This window comes from Rhinolophus ferrumequinum, chromosome 15, assembly GCF_004115265.2.
Source record: "Rhinolophus ferrumequinum isolate MPI-CBG mRhiFer1 chromosome 15, mRhiFer1_v1.p, whole genome shotgun sequence".
NCBI classification, from domain to species: Eukaryota; Metazoa; Chordata; class Mammalia; order Chiroptera; family Rhinolophidae; genus Rhinolophus; species Rhinolophus ferrumequinum.
Genome location: NC_046298.1, coordinates 4,677,120 through 4,696,387, shown reverse-complemented (window position 1 = coordinate 4,696,387; position 19,268 = coordinate 4,677,120). Strand labels below are relative to the sequence as shown.

Sequence of the window (19,268 nt, the reverse complement as noted above, 5' to 3'; positions counted from 1 at the left end):
CCCACGTAGGGGACATCTAGGTCCTGGTCCTGGCCCCTCTGGGGTTCCTCTCTCTGTCTCCCTGTGTCAAGGTGTCCGGCTCGGCCTCGTTTTTCGCTGGTCACCCGACTCTACCTCGGAGACTGCCTTGAGCGCTAGAGCGGTCCCCCCAACCCCCGCCTCAGGCCCTTCCCCTGCGCTCCCTAGACGCGGGGGGTGCGGGGTGGCATCTGTCCCTGCAGTCAGCCTAGCACCGGGTGGGAGCCCGCTGACCCAGAGAGGCGAGCGGGCGGGCTGGGGAACCGCGGGGCGCAGGCGCCCTGCTTGGGGCGGGCGCCGCTGCCCGGTCGGCCCCCGCGCGGCTCTCGGCGGGCAGCGGGCTTTTCCGTGAAAGGTTGCCCTGGGTAACTCGTCTCCGAGGGGACACAGCCCTCCCACTCTCCAAGTGGCAACTTATCGATCCGCGAGATTGATAACCCCCAGCGCCGCGCCGCGCACCGGCTCGGCTCTCCCAGCTCTGGGCGAGCCGGCCCAAGGTGGCGCCACTCGCTCGGGAGGGGGGCGATGTCGAGGCCAATCCCCCACTCTGGACCTGGCCGCCTGCAGCTGGTGGGGGAGGGGAGGCTGCAAAGGATCGGTTTAGGCGAGCCGCCTGGGGCCGACTTTTCCTAAGTCGGGGCCCATCCCAGGAGGGGTGCGAGACCGAAGCCTCCACTGGTCTAGAGCTGCAGGGACGCCAGGCGCCCCCTGGTGGCTGGGGCAAAACTTTGTGGAAAGTAGGAGCTGGTTTCTTTCGTCCACCGCGGGGGGAGGCAGTACTACTGCGATGTTTCGGGGCGAAGATGTTCTTTTTATAGTCTTAAGTACGACGTGCGCAACCAGACTCAGGGACCCTACAAATGCGGATGTGGGGGCGCACAGAGTTAGGTGAAACAGTTTGTGGATGTGTGGCAGCGATGCTCCTCAAACACCGACCGGTGGGCAAAATCCGAGAGCGAAAGACAAGTCTAGGGAGAAGCCTTGCGTGTGGGGCATAATTTGCGGAGGTGGCAGTGCTGGGGCAATTCACCCCGGTTTCGCCCTCCAGCCCTTCCCTCACTTTTTGCAGTTTGTGATGTTTGGCAGCACGCGTGGGCCGTGTGTCTGTTCCCTCCTCCCGCCCTTGGTGCCGCCAGCGCCGGAGTCGGGGCCCCGCGTGCCGGTGCGGTGCCCGCGCCGTGCCTGCCGCCGCGGTCCGGGTTTTGCGGGCGGCCGGAGCTGTATTTCCAGCGCTGTCCATCGCTCGGTGCTGTTGGCCCTCTCTCCGTCTGATCCGAGCCGGAGCAGTGCGGGGCGCCCCACGGGATCAGAGCGCTCCCCCGCCGGGACTCCGCTCCTCACATCCTCCTGCTGGGACCCGGCTACATTTCCAGCCAAGCCTGGCTTTATTATGTGTCTCTGCAGTGCAGCCCCAGCAGCCGGATCGGGAGGAGGAGAGCCAGCGACCACAAAGAAGACAGGAGCGCAAGGGAGGCTGGCGGGCGGGCCGGCGCCGGCTGGAGCGCGGAGGAGCCGCCGCCGCTGCCCGGGAGGACGGGAGCCCGGCCGCCGCCTCCCCCCTCTCCGAGCCCCTGGCCCATGGAGGCAGCTAGCGGGGCCGGCGACTTGGCACCGGCCTTTGGATCGGCTGCGCGCTGGGCGCTGAGCACCGCAGCCCGAGGGCAGGCAGCCGCGGCCCGGCGCACGGGCTGAGCGATGCCCGGGGCACGCGCGCGCCTGCCCGCCGCCGCCTGAGCGCCCCCGCGCGCCCCTTCGTCCTCCCGGGGGCCGGCGCCGGGCCGAGCCGAGAGCCAGAGAAGGGGGCGTGAGCCGGGGGCCCAGAGCTGCGGCTTCCAAGCCACTGCGGCCGTTTCGAGCCCCCCAAGTAGGCTGAGTTGAGGGACCCTCCTCCCCATCCATCATAATCTCCAAACCAGGCGTTTGGGTATTTTTTTAACCGTTAATATTTATTATTATTATTATTTTTTGTGCGGCAGGGGATAATTTGAAGGCTTTTTTTTTTCCGGGGGGTACTGAGCTTCCGCACTCCCGACCGCCTCCCGGTCTCCTCCCCCCCTGAGACCCCCTCGACTCCAGCCCAGTCCCCCCTCCTCAGATGGGTTCATTGTGAGCTCCGCACCGGGCTGCGTGGCCGGACGCCTGCAAACTTTGCACAAAAATCCGGAGAGGGGCGGAGGAGGAGGGGAAGGAGGAGGAGGGTGAGGGTGGGGTGGGGGAGGGAGCGAGGGGGCCGCAGGGGCCGGGGGCCGGCGGGGGGGGAGGAGGAGGGGGCGGCTTTTTTTTTTTTTTTTTTTTTTTTGCATAACTCGGCTCGGCCGAGTGGCCTCCGGACTCCCCGCGCCGCTGGGACCGCCGCTGGGACCGCAAGCCCTCGGCTGCCGCATTGCAACAGGCAGGGCCCCGGCGCGCCCCCCGGGCCGCCCCCCGCCCCCGAGCGGCCTCGGCCGGCCCGGGCCCCCAGCCCAGGGAGGCCGCCCCGGACCTGCGACCCACTCCCCGCAGCCGCCGACCCGGCTGCAAAAAAAAAAAGTTTCCGAGAGGCAGGCGGAGGACAAGGGGGAGAAGGGCAGCCCGGAGCTGCGGGGGGCGGCGGGGGGAGCCGGCCGCGAAGGGCGACGGAGCGCCGGGAGCCCCGGACATGTCCAGGCGGAAGCAGGCGAAGCCGCGCTCGGTGAAAGGTGAGCGAGCGAGGCCCCGCGGAGGCGCGAGCGAGCGAGCGAGGAGGGAGGGAGCGAGCGGGGGAGGAGGGACCGGCGAGCGAGCGGGCGGGCGGGCGGGCGGCCGGGGACCCGCGCGAGCGAGCCGAGAGGAGGCGGAGGCGGGGGAGGGGGAGGGGAAGGGGGAGGGGCGCGCGGACACCCTCCCCGCCGGGACCCTCTGCGGACCCGGCGCGGCCGCCCGCCGGGGACTCGGGCCTGGGGGCGCCGCGGACGGGCCCTCGCTGTTCCCTGCGTGCGGGCCCCGGGCCCGCGTGGCCAATCAAGGGGTGCGGGCCCGACTTGGCGGGGATTGCAAATCTCGGCGGCGGCGGCGGCGGCGGCGGCGGGCGGGCCGGCCGGTGGGAGGAAGGAAGAGGCGGTGAGGCCGGGCGCCCTGGGGGGCCGGCAGCTCCGAGGCCGCTCTCGCCGGGCCCCCGCCTTGTAGCCCCGGGACACCGAGGGCGGCGGGCGTAGCTTGCGCGCACCCCGGCTGCCCCGCGCCCCCTCCCCGCCCCCTGGTCGGGCCCCCGCACTTCCTGCCTCCTCCACCGCGGCCAACCCGGCCGGGAGCCTCCCCCAGGAGTTTATTGTGTGCGCAGCGCCGGCGGGACGCGGGCCCCCAGGGGAGCGCAGCGACCGCGGTGCGCGCCCTTCCGCGGAGGGCGCCCGGGACTCAAGCCGGGTACCCGCAGCCTCGACACCCAGGCCGGCTTCCTGTATCGGGTCTCTGGAGTGCACACGTTTGTGAGGATACATACACCCCTTCGTCTCCTCGCTTTGCTTTCTATTTCCACCGAGGGCCCCCGGCTCGAGTGGGCCCCAGGAGAGCAGAGGCCCCGGGGAGAGCCCCTCCCCTGCCCTGCTCTCCCCACCGGCTGGCCTCTCCAGGCCTGGCCTGCTGCTTTGTCCCGATTCCAGCCCCTCCGGTGGGTGTCTGGCCGCGCTGGGAGATGGTAGAGCAGGGGCAAGATGAGAGCGGCTAAGTCTCTGGAGCCAAAAGTCCCGAGGCCCTTGTCCTCTCCCAACTCCCCTGATGACCTCTGGCCTGAGCCCAGTTCTGCTCTGAAAACTTCATTTCCTGGAGGCCTGCGCGGGAAGGCGCTGGGGCCCCGCTCCCTTCCTGCCAGCCTTGCTCCTGGCTGGAATGGCTGCGACTGAATCAGGCAGTGAGGGTCCTGAGACACCGCCATGCTGTCCTTCTAAAGTCCCAGGAGATTCCCGGGCACCCGGCTCAGCGAAGACCCTCCTTGTCATCTTAGGAGCCGATCAACTCAGTCCAAACGCTCAGCCACCCGCCTGGGCCCTTTCCTCTTTTTCTGTGAGAGAAGTTGCTGTTGTTCCCCTCACCCTGGCAGGCATCCCAATCCGGGACTGCCTGGCCTTCTCCACAGACTGGGGACAAGGAAACCAGAAGAGAGACCCCAAGAAGGGGACAGGAAGACGGTAGATGTTTGTCCTTTTGCTGACTAGAAGGGCTCTGCAGCTTGAAATAATATTTGATTTCTTTTCTCTTTCTCTGGCTCACTTCTTCAAGAGCCACTTAAGGTGGCCCAGAAGAAAATGGAGAATCCAAGTCACTGGTTGGAAAAACATTTCTCTGTAACTCAGGGCAGCTGGTTTTGAGTTAACTCGGCATAGGTGCACATTTTTTCATAAAGGAAGATGTAAAGCTTACCTACCTCTAGTATTGATCTCTGCCTCCCAGCCTCCTTATTTTAGAAGGCGAGTCCCCAAAAGTGAAGGTAGAGCAATTTGCAGTGAACAGATGGTGGGTGGTTCAGAGTTCCCTGAACCTAATGCTACACCACTGTGTGTATCGCTGAGAAACAGTCAAGAATTGGTCTTCAGCCTTTCATGAAATGAGCCTTGACGTGATTTTAAACCAGTCTCTCTCTAAATGTATATGTGTGGATGTATAGCAGACAGTTCAAGCTAGTGGATGAGGGAAGAGACAGCAAGGGGGGAACAAGACCAGTACAGGCATTTTGAGAAGTGTTGTAAATATCAACCACACCGCGAGACTTTCTGCCCTTGGAGTCCGGGATCCTGTTTCTCCCTGTGGTTCTTTGCATTTCCCAAAGTAGCTACAACCCTAGTCTCTCACCATTTTGCCTTTTATTCAGTTTACTGGGGTGAATAGGGTTGAGATGTGGCCACTTATCAAGGGAGGAATTAAGAGAAGATAATTTGAATAGAAAAGAGTTGCAGCAGGCGATGGATGTATTGCTTTTCAAGAACTTGCCCCCCCCCCCACACACTTCTCAAGCAATATTCAAAAGTGTGTACCTGAGTGTGGACAGCTCCACACCAAGCCTTTAAAACGACAGGTCTTCACCTTTAAAGATGCTTGAAGGTGAAGCTTCTTAAGGAACAGTGCCTTTTAAATTTTGTTTTATTTTATATTGTCTCCACTGCTGTGTGTCAGGGCGACCGTGGAGGCATTGTGGACTTCCCCAGCCAGCGCGTTCTGTTGTGAAAGTCGCTTGACTATAATTTGTAATTGATCTCGGACATGTGAAAGCCCATAGCAAGAAGGAAAGACAGAAATATAACAATTTCTGATGGATGCTCAGAAAGTGTGATTTGAAAGCACAGGCATTGTTGCTTTGAACATCAAACAGGCTTCGGTGGGTTGCGGGGGTTCACTCCCCACTCATGGGACACAACCTCCCTTCTGAGTGGGGTCATTTGTCCCCTGGGATGTTTGTCCTTTGGAAAACCCAGCTCCCAGGGAGGACACCCAGTAAATAGGGAAGGGAGCCAGGGCAATAGGTGAGGGGGGAAAATAGCCTCATTGATTTTCAAAAGGCTTGTGATTTAAAAAAACAACACAAACTCAAAACCATGAACGTCACGAAAGTCACATTTTCCGACCGATTTTCCCTTCCTACACCATTCTCCCCTTTTTTTATTCCAGGTGGTGCGGTGTGGCAGTGTGATGATTTGTTCCCTTTGATAATTTTGGCCTCGTTCTGGGGGCTGTCCTCGTCACATCTCACTGCTGTTATTTCGGCTGATAATAAATGTCAGGTGATTGGCTAGCTCTCCCTTCACCCACACTGCCTCCTCAGATCCATGAAATAGCCCGTTCATTTATACAGAAAACTAATGTATCTTTTTCCCAGTCTCAGTTTAAAACTTTTCAATAATTTGTAATACTGTCGATTTTCTCCATCTAGCAATTGCCTATTAATTACAGTTCTTAATATTAATTAGCAGTTAGGCCATGTCCACATAACCCCCCCACCCCCACCCCCACCCCTCAGCTCCAAGATCCAAAACCAAACCCATTGACTTCTCTGTGCTCCCATCCCCTTCTCGGTCCTCTTCTCCTGCCAGCCCATAGCTTTTCAAAAGTCCATCTTATAAATTTGGTGGTCTAGGGACTTGGGAACTGTGTAGCTCGCTGCTGCTCGTGTTTCCATGGAAATAATTGAGATGTAATAAATAGAGGCGTTCTGAGGTTACAGGTTTCTTGATTCAGCTGAGACCACATACAAGTGTAAATTGTCGAGATTTGTTTGGCTAAATGTACATGATCTTGCAGGAAGGGCAAAACAAATCTTTATAGGTTCTTTAGTTTTCTCCGTGGATTGGGGCAGCTGACACTTAATCCTAATATTTAATCCTCCCCTTCTCAATTAAGTCACCCTTTCCCAGCTTTGGAAGGGCCTGTCTCATTCTCAAAAACATCCTTTATGTCTAGTAATTGCTGTTTAGATTCTTACACCTGTTTCCTTGCAAAAACTTAATACGCGATAAAATAAGATAACCGCGTGCCTCTGGCAGGAAGACCCTGCCAAACGTTTAACCAATAAGGTGCCTAATATTCATTAATAAGGAAAGGTGCAAAATGCTGGTGGCGTTACAGTCCTAAAGTCATTCTGTGGAACCGGGAGCTCTGGTTCTGTTGTGCATGCTGCAGTGTGTTGGAGGAGAAGGGGAACCCAGAGGAGGAAACTGGAGTGCGGCATCTCTGAGTACCGTGTTCTAGCTGGGGATGAAAGGCTGGGGATCTGGTTGCAGTAATTTCTGTATCGGTAGCCAACTCCTAAGCTGGTGGCTGTGGAATTCTTCCCCTGATGTAGGATTTAATAGTCTGGCAATTAGATGCATTGATTTCTCTTAACTGTTCATTTGGATGAGTAAACGAAAGGAACCTGCCACTGAGGCTGGTGGTGCACACGCGCTGCCTGGCTCTTGGAAAAAGGCTGACGTAGGCGGTGGCCGTGGGACAATATGACTCCTCCAGGCAGTGTTGGGGTCAGTTCCCTCTTATTTTAGAATTCTGCCCATTTTGCAGTGAAGTGAAGAGCACCTGTTGTTCAGATACCGTTTAAAAATGAACTGTGTCCCAGTTAGTTATGTCTGAAAAGTAAAAACATCCTTTTCTGCTGCAGACGCTTACAGAGTAACATCTCTGTATCTGAGTGACTGGACTCCCTGCATATTTTCGGCAGGTGGTCTGTTAGGTACCAGAGGGAAAAGTTGCAAAACACCTTGGCTCTGAGTTCCTGAGGGATCCCCCCCGCTGGAAATCCAGTGGGTTCTCTCTCCTCCTCCTCCTCAGCGAGAGCTTGAGGCCACCCACACCAGTGGCTCTGTTGAGCCCTGAAGACGTGTAGACATGGTGTCTTGGACCCCTTGGCAGGCTGGTGGACTCTGCGACTTCAGTTGCTCAGAGAGTCTGTAGATAATGAGTTCTCACAAATATCAGCACCTGTTAAATCCCTGGACCTTCTGTAAGGGGCACCACCTGCTGACATGCAGGCATCTAAAACCGTCTTGATGGTAGGCAAACAGAGGACTTCCAGCTTTCCTGGTGGCCCCACTGTTTTTACCAAGGTGGTTGGGTGGGTTTAGTTAACTGTTTGGCTGAGGTTAAAATGGATTTACCTTTCCCAGACCTTGTCCATGGTACACTGGTGTTTGCAAAGAATATTATCTTCATGTCTCAGAAACGTTTACAGTAGATGTCAGGGCTCCTTTCTTATCTGTGGGTCTAGGGTAATTACAACAGGATATCTTGAAAAATGTTGGTGGGCTCCCCATCACTGTGGGTAGCCTGGGAAAAACCTCCATACGCCTAGGATGGTGATTTTGCCAATGTCTGCAAATTCCTGTCAGCTTGCAAAGGCATTTTGTGCAGAAACACGTTAGGCAGTAATCAGAGTGGTTCTGCACCCAGAATGGACTAATTCAGCCTGGATCAGTTATATCCCGCTTGAAGTTTTTGGCACTAGCTTATCAGCTCCCTTGGCATAACTTGGAAGAGATAGGGTGGAGTAGAGTGGGGAAATGCTGATGGAAACTTTTGATTCACAGCCTACCTGCCGGGATCGGTGGCAGCCAATGATTGGGGTTGTACACTCAGTAAATAAAAATACTTTACCTCTTTCACGGACTGCCAATTAGCTGATTGCTCTGTGTGGCTGTCTTTAAGGAGGAAGCTGTTTTACCTATCTTCTTGTACAAAGGTTTGATTTTAATGTCTTGTGAAAAGGATTCTCTTTGTCTTGATTGATGTCAGGAATGAAAGCATGATGGTAATATCCCTTTGAAAGCTATTGTATCGTCAGCCCTGGCTGACAGCGGGAGGGCCTCCCAGCGTTATAGATTAGTGCTGTGAAAACACTGACATTTTCTTTGTTACGTTGCTGTTGTTCTACTTGCAAAGTCAATTACACAATGTCGGAGCTCAGTTACCCAGTTGACTTTGGAAGTAGCAACGGGCCTTCATTCTCTTCTTAAAGATATAATTTTCCTTTGTTGTTGTTTTTTGTTGTTGGTTGTTTTTTTTTTTTGGCTTTCCTCCCTCCGGCGTCCCCCGCCCCCCCGCCCCACTCCATGTGTTAGCTACTCATTGTGACAAGTCGGATCCAAAGATTGCCATATCATTATCTCCGAATTCTTCTGCTCATCCCCATTTCTGTGGCTTCTTATTGATACAGTGACTACAGCAGCCAAGATACATAAAAGACCCATCACATGAGATTACAGTGTTGATACTCTCTTACCATGTGGGTCGTTCTCTGGATTGGGGGTCCTTGAGGTTGGCAAATTCAGGGTTTTCTTTCTTTATTTCCTGTAGACTCTGACCGGGGCTGAACCAGGTTCCTGGGTGGATGGGACCCCAGCAAAGAGTTTTCTGTTATGGAAGATTTATCAGCATCGGATCTCAGGGCCGGGGCTGTTGGGTTGAGGACTCAGAATCCTGGCTGACACTGTGCGGGGCAGCAGGGCTCCCACTAGAGAACCGCAGAGCCATCCTCCTCCCGCTGCAGGATCCCACGGCGAAGGCATCCTGGGACTCAGCAGCGACTGGCATTCCGTCTGAGTGTGTGGGATCCTGCTGCTGAAAGAGAGGCAAGCCTTGAAAGGGCCAAGGCTGAAAACGGGCTGGTGGACGTGTTTTATCTATTCTCTCCCTCCCCACCGCCTTCATCCCCGCCTTCTCCAGAAAGAGGGAAGGAAGCCTGAAATCCCTCAGTTCTATGAACCCGACTGCCAAAGTAGCCGTTCCCTGAGAGGGGACAGACCTTGGGGCCAAGGAGACTGCTGCCACCACGTCCAGATGACAGGGACCCATCAGGAAACTCTGACGGAGGACACTAATCGTGGGCCCCTGAAGTTGTTATTATGAACCACCAGACAAGAGCCTGTGCTCACCAGCAATTTGTCAGGACTAATTTTGTTTTTCTCCAATAATTGAAAATTAATGTCTTGAAGTGAAAGCAGATGTTCATGTCATCTTCTGAATTGGGATGTAAAATGGGGCTCTGTAGATGGGCGCACTAATTCAGCAGCAATTTTCCTCCCCCAGCTAATGGGGGTATTGGGGCTGACGTCACCGAAGGCCTGGGGCTCGGGGATGAGGCAGAATGGCACAGGTGGGGCCGTCGGAGGGGCACGTGCCCCGGGAATGAAGGTGTGGGGGGAGCATTCGTTTTGGAAGGAGAATATATAAAGATACGTAGTTTTGTGGACTAGGAAACTTGGAGACTGCATGCATGGTTTGGAGTCCTCATTCTCACGAGAAGTACTTATTGAGATAAGTCAAGACCTTGTGCTGGAAAGGGGGAAGCGAACCTGGGTTTGGGGAGAGCGTGGATTCATCGGCTCACTTAGTCTCAGCGGGGTCTCCCTCACCTTCACCTGGAAGAAAGCGGGTTAAAATGGCAGGTTCTGGGCCCAGGTCCCAGCGACGCTCACCCCGCCCATCTGGGGAGGGACTCAAGGCTCTTCATTTCTTTCCCTCTTCAAAAACTGAGGTAAGACATTTTAAATCTCTAGGAGGCCCTCCTTAAGGTACAATTGTACCGAATATTCTAACAAAGAATGTTTTGTAATGAGAAACACATTGGGGTAAGACACACCTAACGAAATGTACCGTTGTAACCATTTGAAGTGTACGGCTCGGGCATTCAGGAGTTCAGGTTGTGTAGCTGTCACCATTCTGGACTCTCAGTTTTAGTCAGCACCCAGGTGGTGTTGGTGTGGGGACCTCCCCCTCCCCCCTACACACACACACACACACACACACACACACACACACACACACACACGAGGCCATACACTTCGAGGCCTCCATTTTTCCAGGGAGAACTGAGAAATAGACCCGGCAGGTGAAATGACTCTGGGAGCTGGGGCTGCTTTTCCTCACCAGTGTGAGAGGTGAGACTGGTGTGCCCACAGCTGGCAGATTAAGATGTCATCAGGCCTGGTGGGCAGGGGGTAGGGGGCAGGGCAGGAGGGGTGCTTAGAGCTGTTGAGTGAGCAGGTGACCATTCTCAGGCTTCGAACATTCCTTCTCTCCAACGCCCTTGGGGACACCGTTCCTCTGGACACTGAGGCCAGCTGGGTGTGAACTTGCCCAGTGGCCCTGGCAGGGCAGATCCCGGTGGCCCCCGCACCTGCCTTCCAGGATCCAGGAGGGCCCCCTGACTCCACCGGCCCTGCAGGCTGCAGGCCAGTTTGTGATGAGCGAAGGAGAGGGTCAGCTGTTCTGGAATGACCTGCTAGTTGCCTGGATTTCCAGTCCTAGAGCGCACACCAACGCTGGTCCGCAGGTCTGGGAACAGCAGACGCTTGGACTGTTCTCCTTGGAGTTGCCAGGCACCTCTTTCTCCCCTGGTTTTCTCTGTAATTGAAATTTGCCCTTTCGTTACCTGGGCATGAATTATTTTTTGCAGCGTTGTCATTCCCTATCCTGCTGTGAGGTTTATCTCTTCTGTTGATCCTAATTAAATAAAACACACTGCTCACCTAACTCCTGTTGCACTGAATTTTACCTGCCTGAAGGCAGTGCTGGCCATCTGGGTTTGTTAGGGAGCAGGGCATGGCTGGCCGAGGGAGCTGGGGTGGGGTGGGCGGCTAGTAGCTGCCACATCCAGGCTGGGTGGTACCCCCTTGGCCTGGGGGCTGCAGGGCCTTGTAGCCACCAGCAACATATATTTCTGGTTCCTAAAGCTGAGATATGACTTTGTCCCTAGCCTCCTGGGGCTGCAGGTCTGGACTTGGGGAGACAAGAGGTAGTCACCAGAGAGTCCCCTGGGAGAGGGTGAGGGAAGAGAGTGGCTCCCGCAGGGAGGGAGGATGGAAAAAGGGGCAGGCTCCTGTCACCTGGGGTGGAGGCTGCAGAGAGTGCTGGGTTCCCTCGGGAACAGTGAGCATTGACACGTTCTCAGTGCCCAGGACAGCTCTGCAGATGCCCTGTGACCCTCTGCGAGAGACTAGCTGGCCAGGGGCCTGGCACACATGTTGGGAAGATTCAGACCTTTCCTTTTTGCCTTTGAATTTCTCAGAAGCCTGAAAATCCTGGTTGAGAAGGAAACGGGGACATCACTTCCTTCAGATTCTGCGGGCATGTCTGTGGTGTCCTCGGTTCCATCCAGCCTGGACTGGCATACTGTCACGGGCAGGGAGCTCACTACCTCTGCTACCATCTGTGCAGTTTCAGCTTGGATTTCCCATGTTCTTCCCTCCATTCAGCTGCAGTCGCCTCCTGAGGTTTAGGTGCCCGGGTTCTGTCTCTGGGGGCCCCAGGGAGTCCCTCAGACCCCCAGACCCCAGAGCAGCCCTGCTGAGAGTTGACAGAACTTGCCTCCCTTGAAGGATTTCTTTGTATGGGCTGCAGTCAGCCTGCTGGGCGTCCAGGACCCCACACCCACTCGTCCATGGCCTCAACCCGGGCTTCTGGGTCCTACTGTTTAAAAAGGATTTTTTAAGTGGAGGAGTGAATATGTACACTGTTGAGGGGATAAATGAATGGGTGGAACAATGAATGAGTGACTGATTGATGAGTCAATGAATTCTTAAATGAGTGAACAGCCGGTGAACTGACAGGGAGCAAGTACGATCTTAGGCGTGAGGAAGGTGTGGGGTCACCGCTGGCATCTGTGGTGGTCCCTCCTGCCGCCCACCCTTCAGCCCCTGTTCCTGCTCAGGAGGTGAGAGCTGCTCCACCTGGAGGCTGGGAGCCCTCAGGCCCCTGGAGGCAGGGATGCTTTGTGCCTGTTCTGCCCCCTTTCCCTCAGCCCATTGTCACTCTCTGCTGTGACAGTGAAGCCACTGTTTGTGGAAAGCTTGGTGCTTAGCATTGTGCTATATTGTAAAACATTGTTTTTAAGTGGCCATGGCAATGTGAGATTGTTGCACTAATTTTAAAGAAAGCAGCTTTGAATGGATGCCCACCCGCCAGCGCCCAGCCCGACTGCCATCCTGCCTCATTGCTGAGGAGGCTTTGGCTTTGACATCGTTGGCCAGGGCTCTGTAGTCCAACTTCCATGAAGCGGACTTCAGGACCTTCCTCATCTTTTAGGGACAGTTTGCCCCCCCGAATAGCATAGGAGTGAGGGGTGGGGTCACGAGAGGTAGGCAGGAAGGAGAAAATGATGTGTGTTTGCAGGGGGACCTGCCAGTAAAACTCAGACTAAAAAAGGTGAGTTGCGATTGTTCGGGTTCTCTCATAAGGGAGGTTGTGGGTTGCAGGAAACATGCTCTGTGATCTTGGGCAAGAGAGCTTTCTCTGTGGGGGTCTCAGTTTCCCCATCTGTGAAATGGGATGGAACTGGTTGGACAAGTAGCTATACTTGTCTGTGATGGTTTAGAATTTTAATTCCTGGAACATGAAAAGGGGAAAACACAAGAAGCTTTGGCTTTAAAATATTATGGGCTAGAAAGCTGTTAGGTCTTTCCAAGTTACGTTTTTGAGGTGACCAGTCCACAGAGTGAGAAGTCCGAAGAGGCAGCTCTAGGAAGTCCTGCAGCAGGCGGCTGGGATGTCCTTTGCCCCCCTGGCCCGTTAGAGGGTTGAGGGGGTATGGGACATGAGCAAGGTCAAGGGCATCTTTTCCGTCATCTGTGAGTTCATCCTGTGGTGTCCCTGGCTCCTTTGCCTCTTGAGGCTTCGCCAGGCATTATTGGAGCAGGTTCTCAGGTGCTTCTCACATCCAGGGACCATGTGGGCCGAGAATGAGCAGGTCCCCTCTGTGGCCATCCCAAGCCACCAGCATGGCCCACCCTAACCCCCGGGCAGGACACGACCGTCATGACCCAGCACTTACTGTGCCAGGCCTGCCGTCAGCTCCTCTCATGGGTCCCCCCACTGCCAGTTCTCAGAACAGCTCTGATGATCTGTTTCACAGCTGCACACACCGAGGCACAGAAGTACCTGGCCCAGAGTCACACGGCTGGAGCTAGCGGAGCAGGGCTGAGCCTAGGCTGGGTCCAGCTCCAGCGCCTGAGTCAATAACCACCACCTTTACTTACAACTGCCTAACAGGCCAGAAAGGACAACAAAGAAAGCCCGATTTGTCCGGGGGCTGGAGAAACCCCCAGACTCTGGACTGGGACCAGGGGCCATGCGTGAAGGCCCGAGATTGTTTCTGCCCCCCACCCTCTGTGTCATGTGCCTTTTGGGCTGTCCATATTCACATCTTAAAAAAAATGGCTTATACATCCTAAAAAAGAGAAAAATGTAATCCCTTCCGACCCCAGAGATAAGCACTGTTATCCAGTTATCTTTCCTTCCAGACCTTTTCTGTGGTGCGTTTACACAAAAACATAAGTGTATATACCCATCCATGCATAATTTTCAACCTAGATAGGATCATATACTGCTTGACTACACTTTCTGTTGTTTCCTCTTTTCACGTGGCCCTGAGTTTGCAATCTTGGTTGCACGTTTTTATCATCTTTGGCACTTAAAGAAATAGCCTGACCCGGGTCCCACCACAGCCCAAATAATCTGGAGTCTTTGAGGATGAGGCCCCCGCTTAGTTTTTGGTTTTGTTTTGTTTTGTTTTTTAAAGCTTCCAGGGTACTTCCAGTGGGCACCAGAATGAAGGACCATTAGTCTAGGAGGTATCATCATGTCGTGTTAGAGACCTACTACTCCACTTCAACGGCCATGCTGCTCTAGAATGGATGTACGTCCTCGAGTTGAGTTACAGCCCTCTCCTCATGGACATTTACTTGTTTCCAGTGTTTTTATTGTTACAACAGTGATGCAGTGAGCATCCTCGTTGATAAAGCATTGTGTTTTTTCTTAGGCTAGATTCCTAGAAGTGGAATTGTTAGGTCAAAGGGTAGTCACTTGAAAATTTTGATAGATATTTCCAGATTGCCCTCCACAGAGGGTGTGCCTGTTTACCCGTTAATAATAATTGTGTGCACGCGTGTTTCTCCTAATCCTTGCCCCCGTAGGATGTGTTCTTTTTTTTCCTTTCTTCTTCGTCCCCCTTCTCTTCCTCCTCTCCTTCCTCTTCTCCTTTCCTCCCTTTTCATTTTTGTCAGTCTGACAGGCAAGAAATAGCTCATTGTTTTAATTCATATTTCCCTGATTCCTGGCGAAGTTAACCATTTTCCTTATGTTTATAGACCATTTTGATTTATTCAGGAAGGGGCATTGCACTGAATGTGGAGCTTGGAGTTTGGGCATTTCTTTCCCTGAGCTAGTTCTTTAGTCATGTCTCTTTTTTCTTTCCTTCCTTCCTTCCATTTATTCATCCATCCATCCATCCATCCATCCATCCATCCATCCATCCTTCATTCATCTGTCATCCATCCATCCATCCATCCGTCCTTCATCCATCCATCATTTATTCATCCATCTCTTCATCCATCTTTTCATTTATCCATCCATCCATCATCCATCTATCCGTCATCCATCCATTTATCATCCATCCAACCATCCATTCATCCTTCCTCCTTTTTCTTCCCTCCCTTCTTCTCTTCCTCCTTCCCTCCCTCCCTCTTCCCTCTGCCTCCCTTCCCCCTTCACCTGTAAGTCTGTGTTCAGAATACAGCACCAGGAAAAAAAAATACCTTACCTTTTAACCTGTCACCTGCTGGGGCGACCCTACCCTCTGGGAGGTGCCAGGTTGTGAATGAGGCCCCAGCACCCTCCATGTCCATTCTCTCCACCTCACCCAGGGCAGCTGCCCTTCTCAAGGGGCACACTGGCCAGACACAGGGAAGGGGACTTGTGGGAGTGCATATGCCCCAGAATGGGTGTACATGAATATGCCTGTGTGTTTATGTTGCACAAACGTGTCGGCATGAGTCTGTGTGCCTGTGGTGTGTGCATGTGTGTGAGTCTGTGTGCATGCCTGTACTATCTTGAGGTCGTCTGTGGGTGTACATGTATGCATGCGTGTATCCATGTGCGTGTGTGTGTACTAGCCTCCTGGGGCAAGAGACCCTTGTCATTGCTTGCATGCTTCAGCCTAGCAGTACAGGGGCAGAGGAAAGGCACATGGCTGGTAGACGTCACTTGTGAATTTACTTCATATCCACTCACTCGGATACTTTTGGGATGCGTACTGTGTGCAAGCACTATGTTAGACCTGACCTTGCAAAAAGACAGAAGCAAGTCCTTTCTCCGTGCTAAGATTCCGTTTACCATGTGCACAGCCAGAGTTGTGAGGGTGGGAAATGAGTGTTTCCCAAAATGCATTCCAGGATTTTGCTGTTCCACCAAAAGAATAAACAAAGTGTTTTCTGTGGCCAAACACATCTGGCAAACAATGCGTGAAGCAGAGTTAAAAGTTTTTAATTTTCATGGCTTCTCAGGGCATCACAAATGCTAACGTGGGACTCTCTCAGAGGTGTTCATACAGGTTTCCCCCAAATCCCAAGGTAGGGCATTCCTGTGAAACCTCTAGTAAGCCAAGATGCCAGAAAGCGAAGAGGCAGTTACTACTAATTTATATGAAAAGATTTTTGAGCATTCCCAGAACTCAAAAATACCCTCCCAAATCCTACCAAATGTGCTTTCTGTAACTACAGCCAGTTCTACGCTAAGCGGAACGCCCCTACGAGCTCTCTCAGGCTTTTCTGATACCTTAGTGCAGCTTGCTAATGGATGCACAAAATAAGTCGAGGTAAAGAAGCCCAGATGCTCACAGACAAGTTCAAAGCTGTGGGGCTTGATGCTGAGCTGCTGCGTGGGGTTCCGGGGAAGGAGCTTGGCCGCTGGGCTACTCTCGCTGCCCCGTTGTTTGTCCCCCCGCCCCCCCCAAGGTTAGCTGCAAATCAAACGCTGGACCCTGTTTTCACTCTTTGCCTTTTTTTGTAATAGTGAAAATCCTCTTTGGATTTTTTTCACTTATCGACAATAGGTACTAATGTGTTAAAAAAACAGGTACTAATTTCGTAAAGTGAAGTGTTATAACGTGAACTTTGAGAAAGTGGGGGAAACCTGTAGTTTTTGATTTCCAAACCTGTTTGATCGCTTGTCATGGAATTCTCTTATGTGGGTACAGGTTTGGTTTCTAGGCTTTTAAGCTTTAGTAGCATGACCTGTTTGTTCATTCATTGCTTTATTTGTTCAGCTCATACATGTTTATTGAGCACCTACTCTGTGCGGGGCACTGTTCATGGTGCTGAATCCACAACAGCAAACAGGCAGAAGTTTATTTTCGTGGGAGCATCTATCTACAAGCACATAAGTCAGTAATACAATTTCTGGGAGACAAAGCAGGTCCTGGGATAGGCAGGGAGTGGTGGGGGAGGCTGTCCAGACAGAGCCATCCAGGAGGTGACACTTGAGTCCGAGGCGACGGGGGGGGGGGGGGTGGATTATGAGGGGAGCTGGAGCCGGAAGCCTTTGTGATTGGTGATCTGAAGGGGTTGAGGGGTGTGGGAGGTGGGCTCCTCCCCTGGGCCTCTCCCTCCCACTCTGGGAGGACCCCACCTCATCCCACTGGTCCAGCCCTTTGGTTTCTAGGGCACAGTCCAGGCCTCAGAGAGAGGCTTCTCTGGGTGGTGAATCAGTTGGATGGGGCTTTTTCTGGACGAGGGCAGCTTCCTAATCGTGCCCCAGGAGCTGCGGTGGTACTCCTCGCCCTGCCCAAACCACGCAGTCTTATCCCACTGTAACCCCATGTATCACCACCGAGGGCTCAGGGGATGGTCCCTCCCGGGCAGACCGGCTGTGAGCACCACCCGGCAGAGCCCTGCCTGTTGAGTTCACTGCTGTGTCCCCAGTACCTGGCACTGGACCCACATTCCCCCCCCATCTGACAGATGGCTAAACGAGGCCAGGAGGCTCCCACAGCCCATTCCCTCAGAGGCCCAGCCCAGAATCCAGTCCTTTTCCAAGCCAGGGCGGTGACCCCAGGTGGGATAGGGGACAGCAGAGATTTCCAGGACTGTAGGTGGGGTCTGGGGGCCTCTAGGGCCCTCCTGGGTATGGTTTGGGTCCTGGGAAATGAGGACAGAGGGATGGAGAAATGGTGGGGACTGGCGAAGAGGTCCGGGGTGGGAGAGCCGGGAGATGGGTTAGGTAGGAGGCAGAAAAGGAGCTGGGGAGGGGTGTAGGGGAAGGAATTCAGGGCTGGGCTAGGGAACACGGTGCCTCCTGGTCCTCCTTGGCTGGGCCCTCAGGGTCCAGGACCCCTTTGAGGTAGCCGTCCTGGGAACTTGTCAGGCCAGCCCCCGCCTGGGAGGGCTCCATGGCTGCAGCCCAATAACTCGGGCCTGGATTTAGGCACAAAGCGTGCATGGCAGGAGGCCAGCTGGGAAGGCGCGGGCTGTGGCGCTGGTTCACGCCTCCCGCCGGGTGGGGCTTGGGCTTGTTCTGTTCTGTGGGCCTCCGCCTCTCTGAGTCTGGGGCTGGCTGGCCCAGCTGGCCCCCGCAGGACTCTAGAGTCCCAGGCCTGGAACTGGGAGCAGGGCAGGCCGAGGTGGGAGGAGGCAGTGCAAATGGGGAGCCTACAGCTGGTGGCCTCCGGTGGGTGAGCTGAGGCCCCCACCTGCCAGACATGCACCTTGGGGGAGCCCTCTGGGGCCCTCAGCTTTGGGGCGGGGCTGGGGGAGAGCAGTTGAGGACAGCGGGGGGGGGACTATCCCTGGGTGTATAATAAAAAAAATACATGTCATTGATTGTTCTGAGTACTTCACACTCATTCATTCATTTAAGCTTCACAGGAATCCAGTGAGGTAGGTCTTATGATTATCCCCGGTTTACAGAGGGGGAAACTGAGGCACAGAGTGGCAAATTAAATTGCCCAGTGTCCCACAACTAGGCCTGGACAGGATTTAAAGGCAGGCACTCTGGCCCCAGAGCCATGCTGGGCCCCTGCGTGCTGGCCAGGTGTGCGTGGGGGGGGGGCATGTGGGCTTGGGGGTGTCGTTTTGAGTGCATTTGTGTGTGTTCAAGAAATTACAGACAGAAGATTTGCAAACAGATCTGAGTCATGATTCTCGGTTTGCCATTTACAGTTCCCTCACTCATTCATTCCCGGGATGGATACTTTCTGACTTCATTCCTTCCCTGGATGCATATTTCTGACTCTGTGTTGGGTCTTATGCTATTTCTGGGTGCACATTGATGAGTGAAGAGGGCCGGGTCCCCGCCTTCAGGGAGCCCCCAGTTTAGTTGGCGGCAGGGTAGCGAGACTGACAATAAAGCGTAAACAGTTACACCAAAAGTCATTTTTCATGGAGAGACTGCTCTGGCTCATCAGCCTCGGACAGCATTGTCCTGGGAAGGCGTTTCAGAGGCGGCAACGTGTCAGCTGGCCTGGGTGGGTGAGGGAGCTGCAGGGAGGTGATGGTTTCCCTTCGGCGCTGAACTCATCGCCAGGGCTGCCTCCCCCTGCCTTGGGCCCAGCCCTGCGTGGGGAGAAGGGCGAAGGAAAGGCCATGGTCCCTGCCCGCGAGGACCTGATGACGCAGAATCTGGGGGAATGTGGAGTGTCTGTCTGTGTCTGGAGGGGCAGGGACAAGCGCGCCAGGCTCCTCTGGAAGGGCTGGAGCCCCGGAGACAGTGGAACAGGTGGCTGCGGATGGGCCTTGGATGACCCCAGAGATTTGCACCACCTCTGTGCCCGGCGTGGTTCCAGAGGTTCCCACGGGCTGGGCAAGAGGTGTCAGGGGTCCCTCCTCACTGCCAGATGAGGGAGGGCGTTCTAGGGGAGCCCATCGCCCTGCCCCACTCACACAGCACGCGTGCAGCAGAGTGGCCAGCCGTCACTCAGGCTGCTCATTTCCAGGGCCCCCATGTCCCATAAACAGGGGTCCTGACCCCCAGGCCTGGGCTCACCA

The 19,268-nt window shown here is 54.7% G+C and overlaps 1 protein-coding gene across 2 annotated transcripts in view; it reads left to right on the top strand.

Annotated features, from left to right (window-relative positions):
• Window positions 1-2,443: 2,443 nt before the first annotated feature.
• ZNF423 (zinc finger protein 423) overlaps window positions 2,444-19,268 on the top strand; it is a 301,853-nt gene continuing 285,028 nt past the window's right edge. For both annotated transcript variants that reach the window (XM_033128814.1, XM_033128813.1), the window contains exon 1: window positions 2,444-2,696. In XM_033128814.1, the coding sequence (XP_032984705.1) occupies window positions 2,657-2,696 (40 nt within the window). In that variant the 5' untranslated portion in view covers window positions 2,444-2,656. The remainder of the gene's footprint in view (window positions 2,697-19,268) is intronic.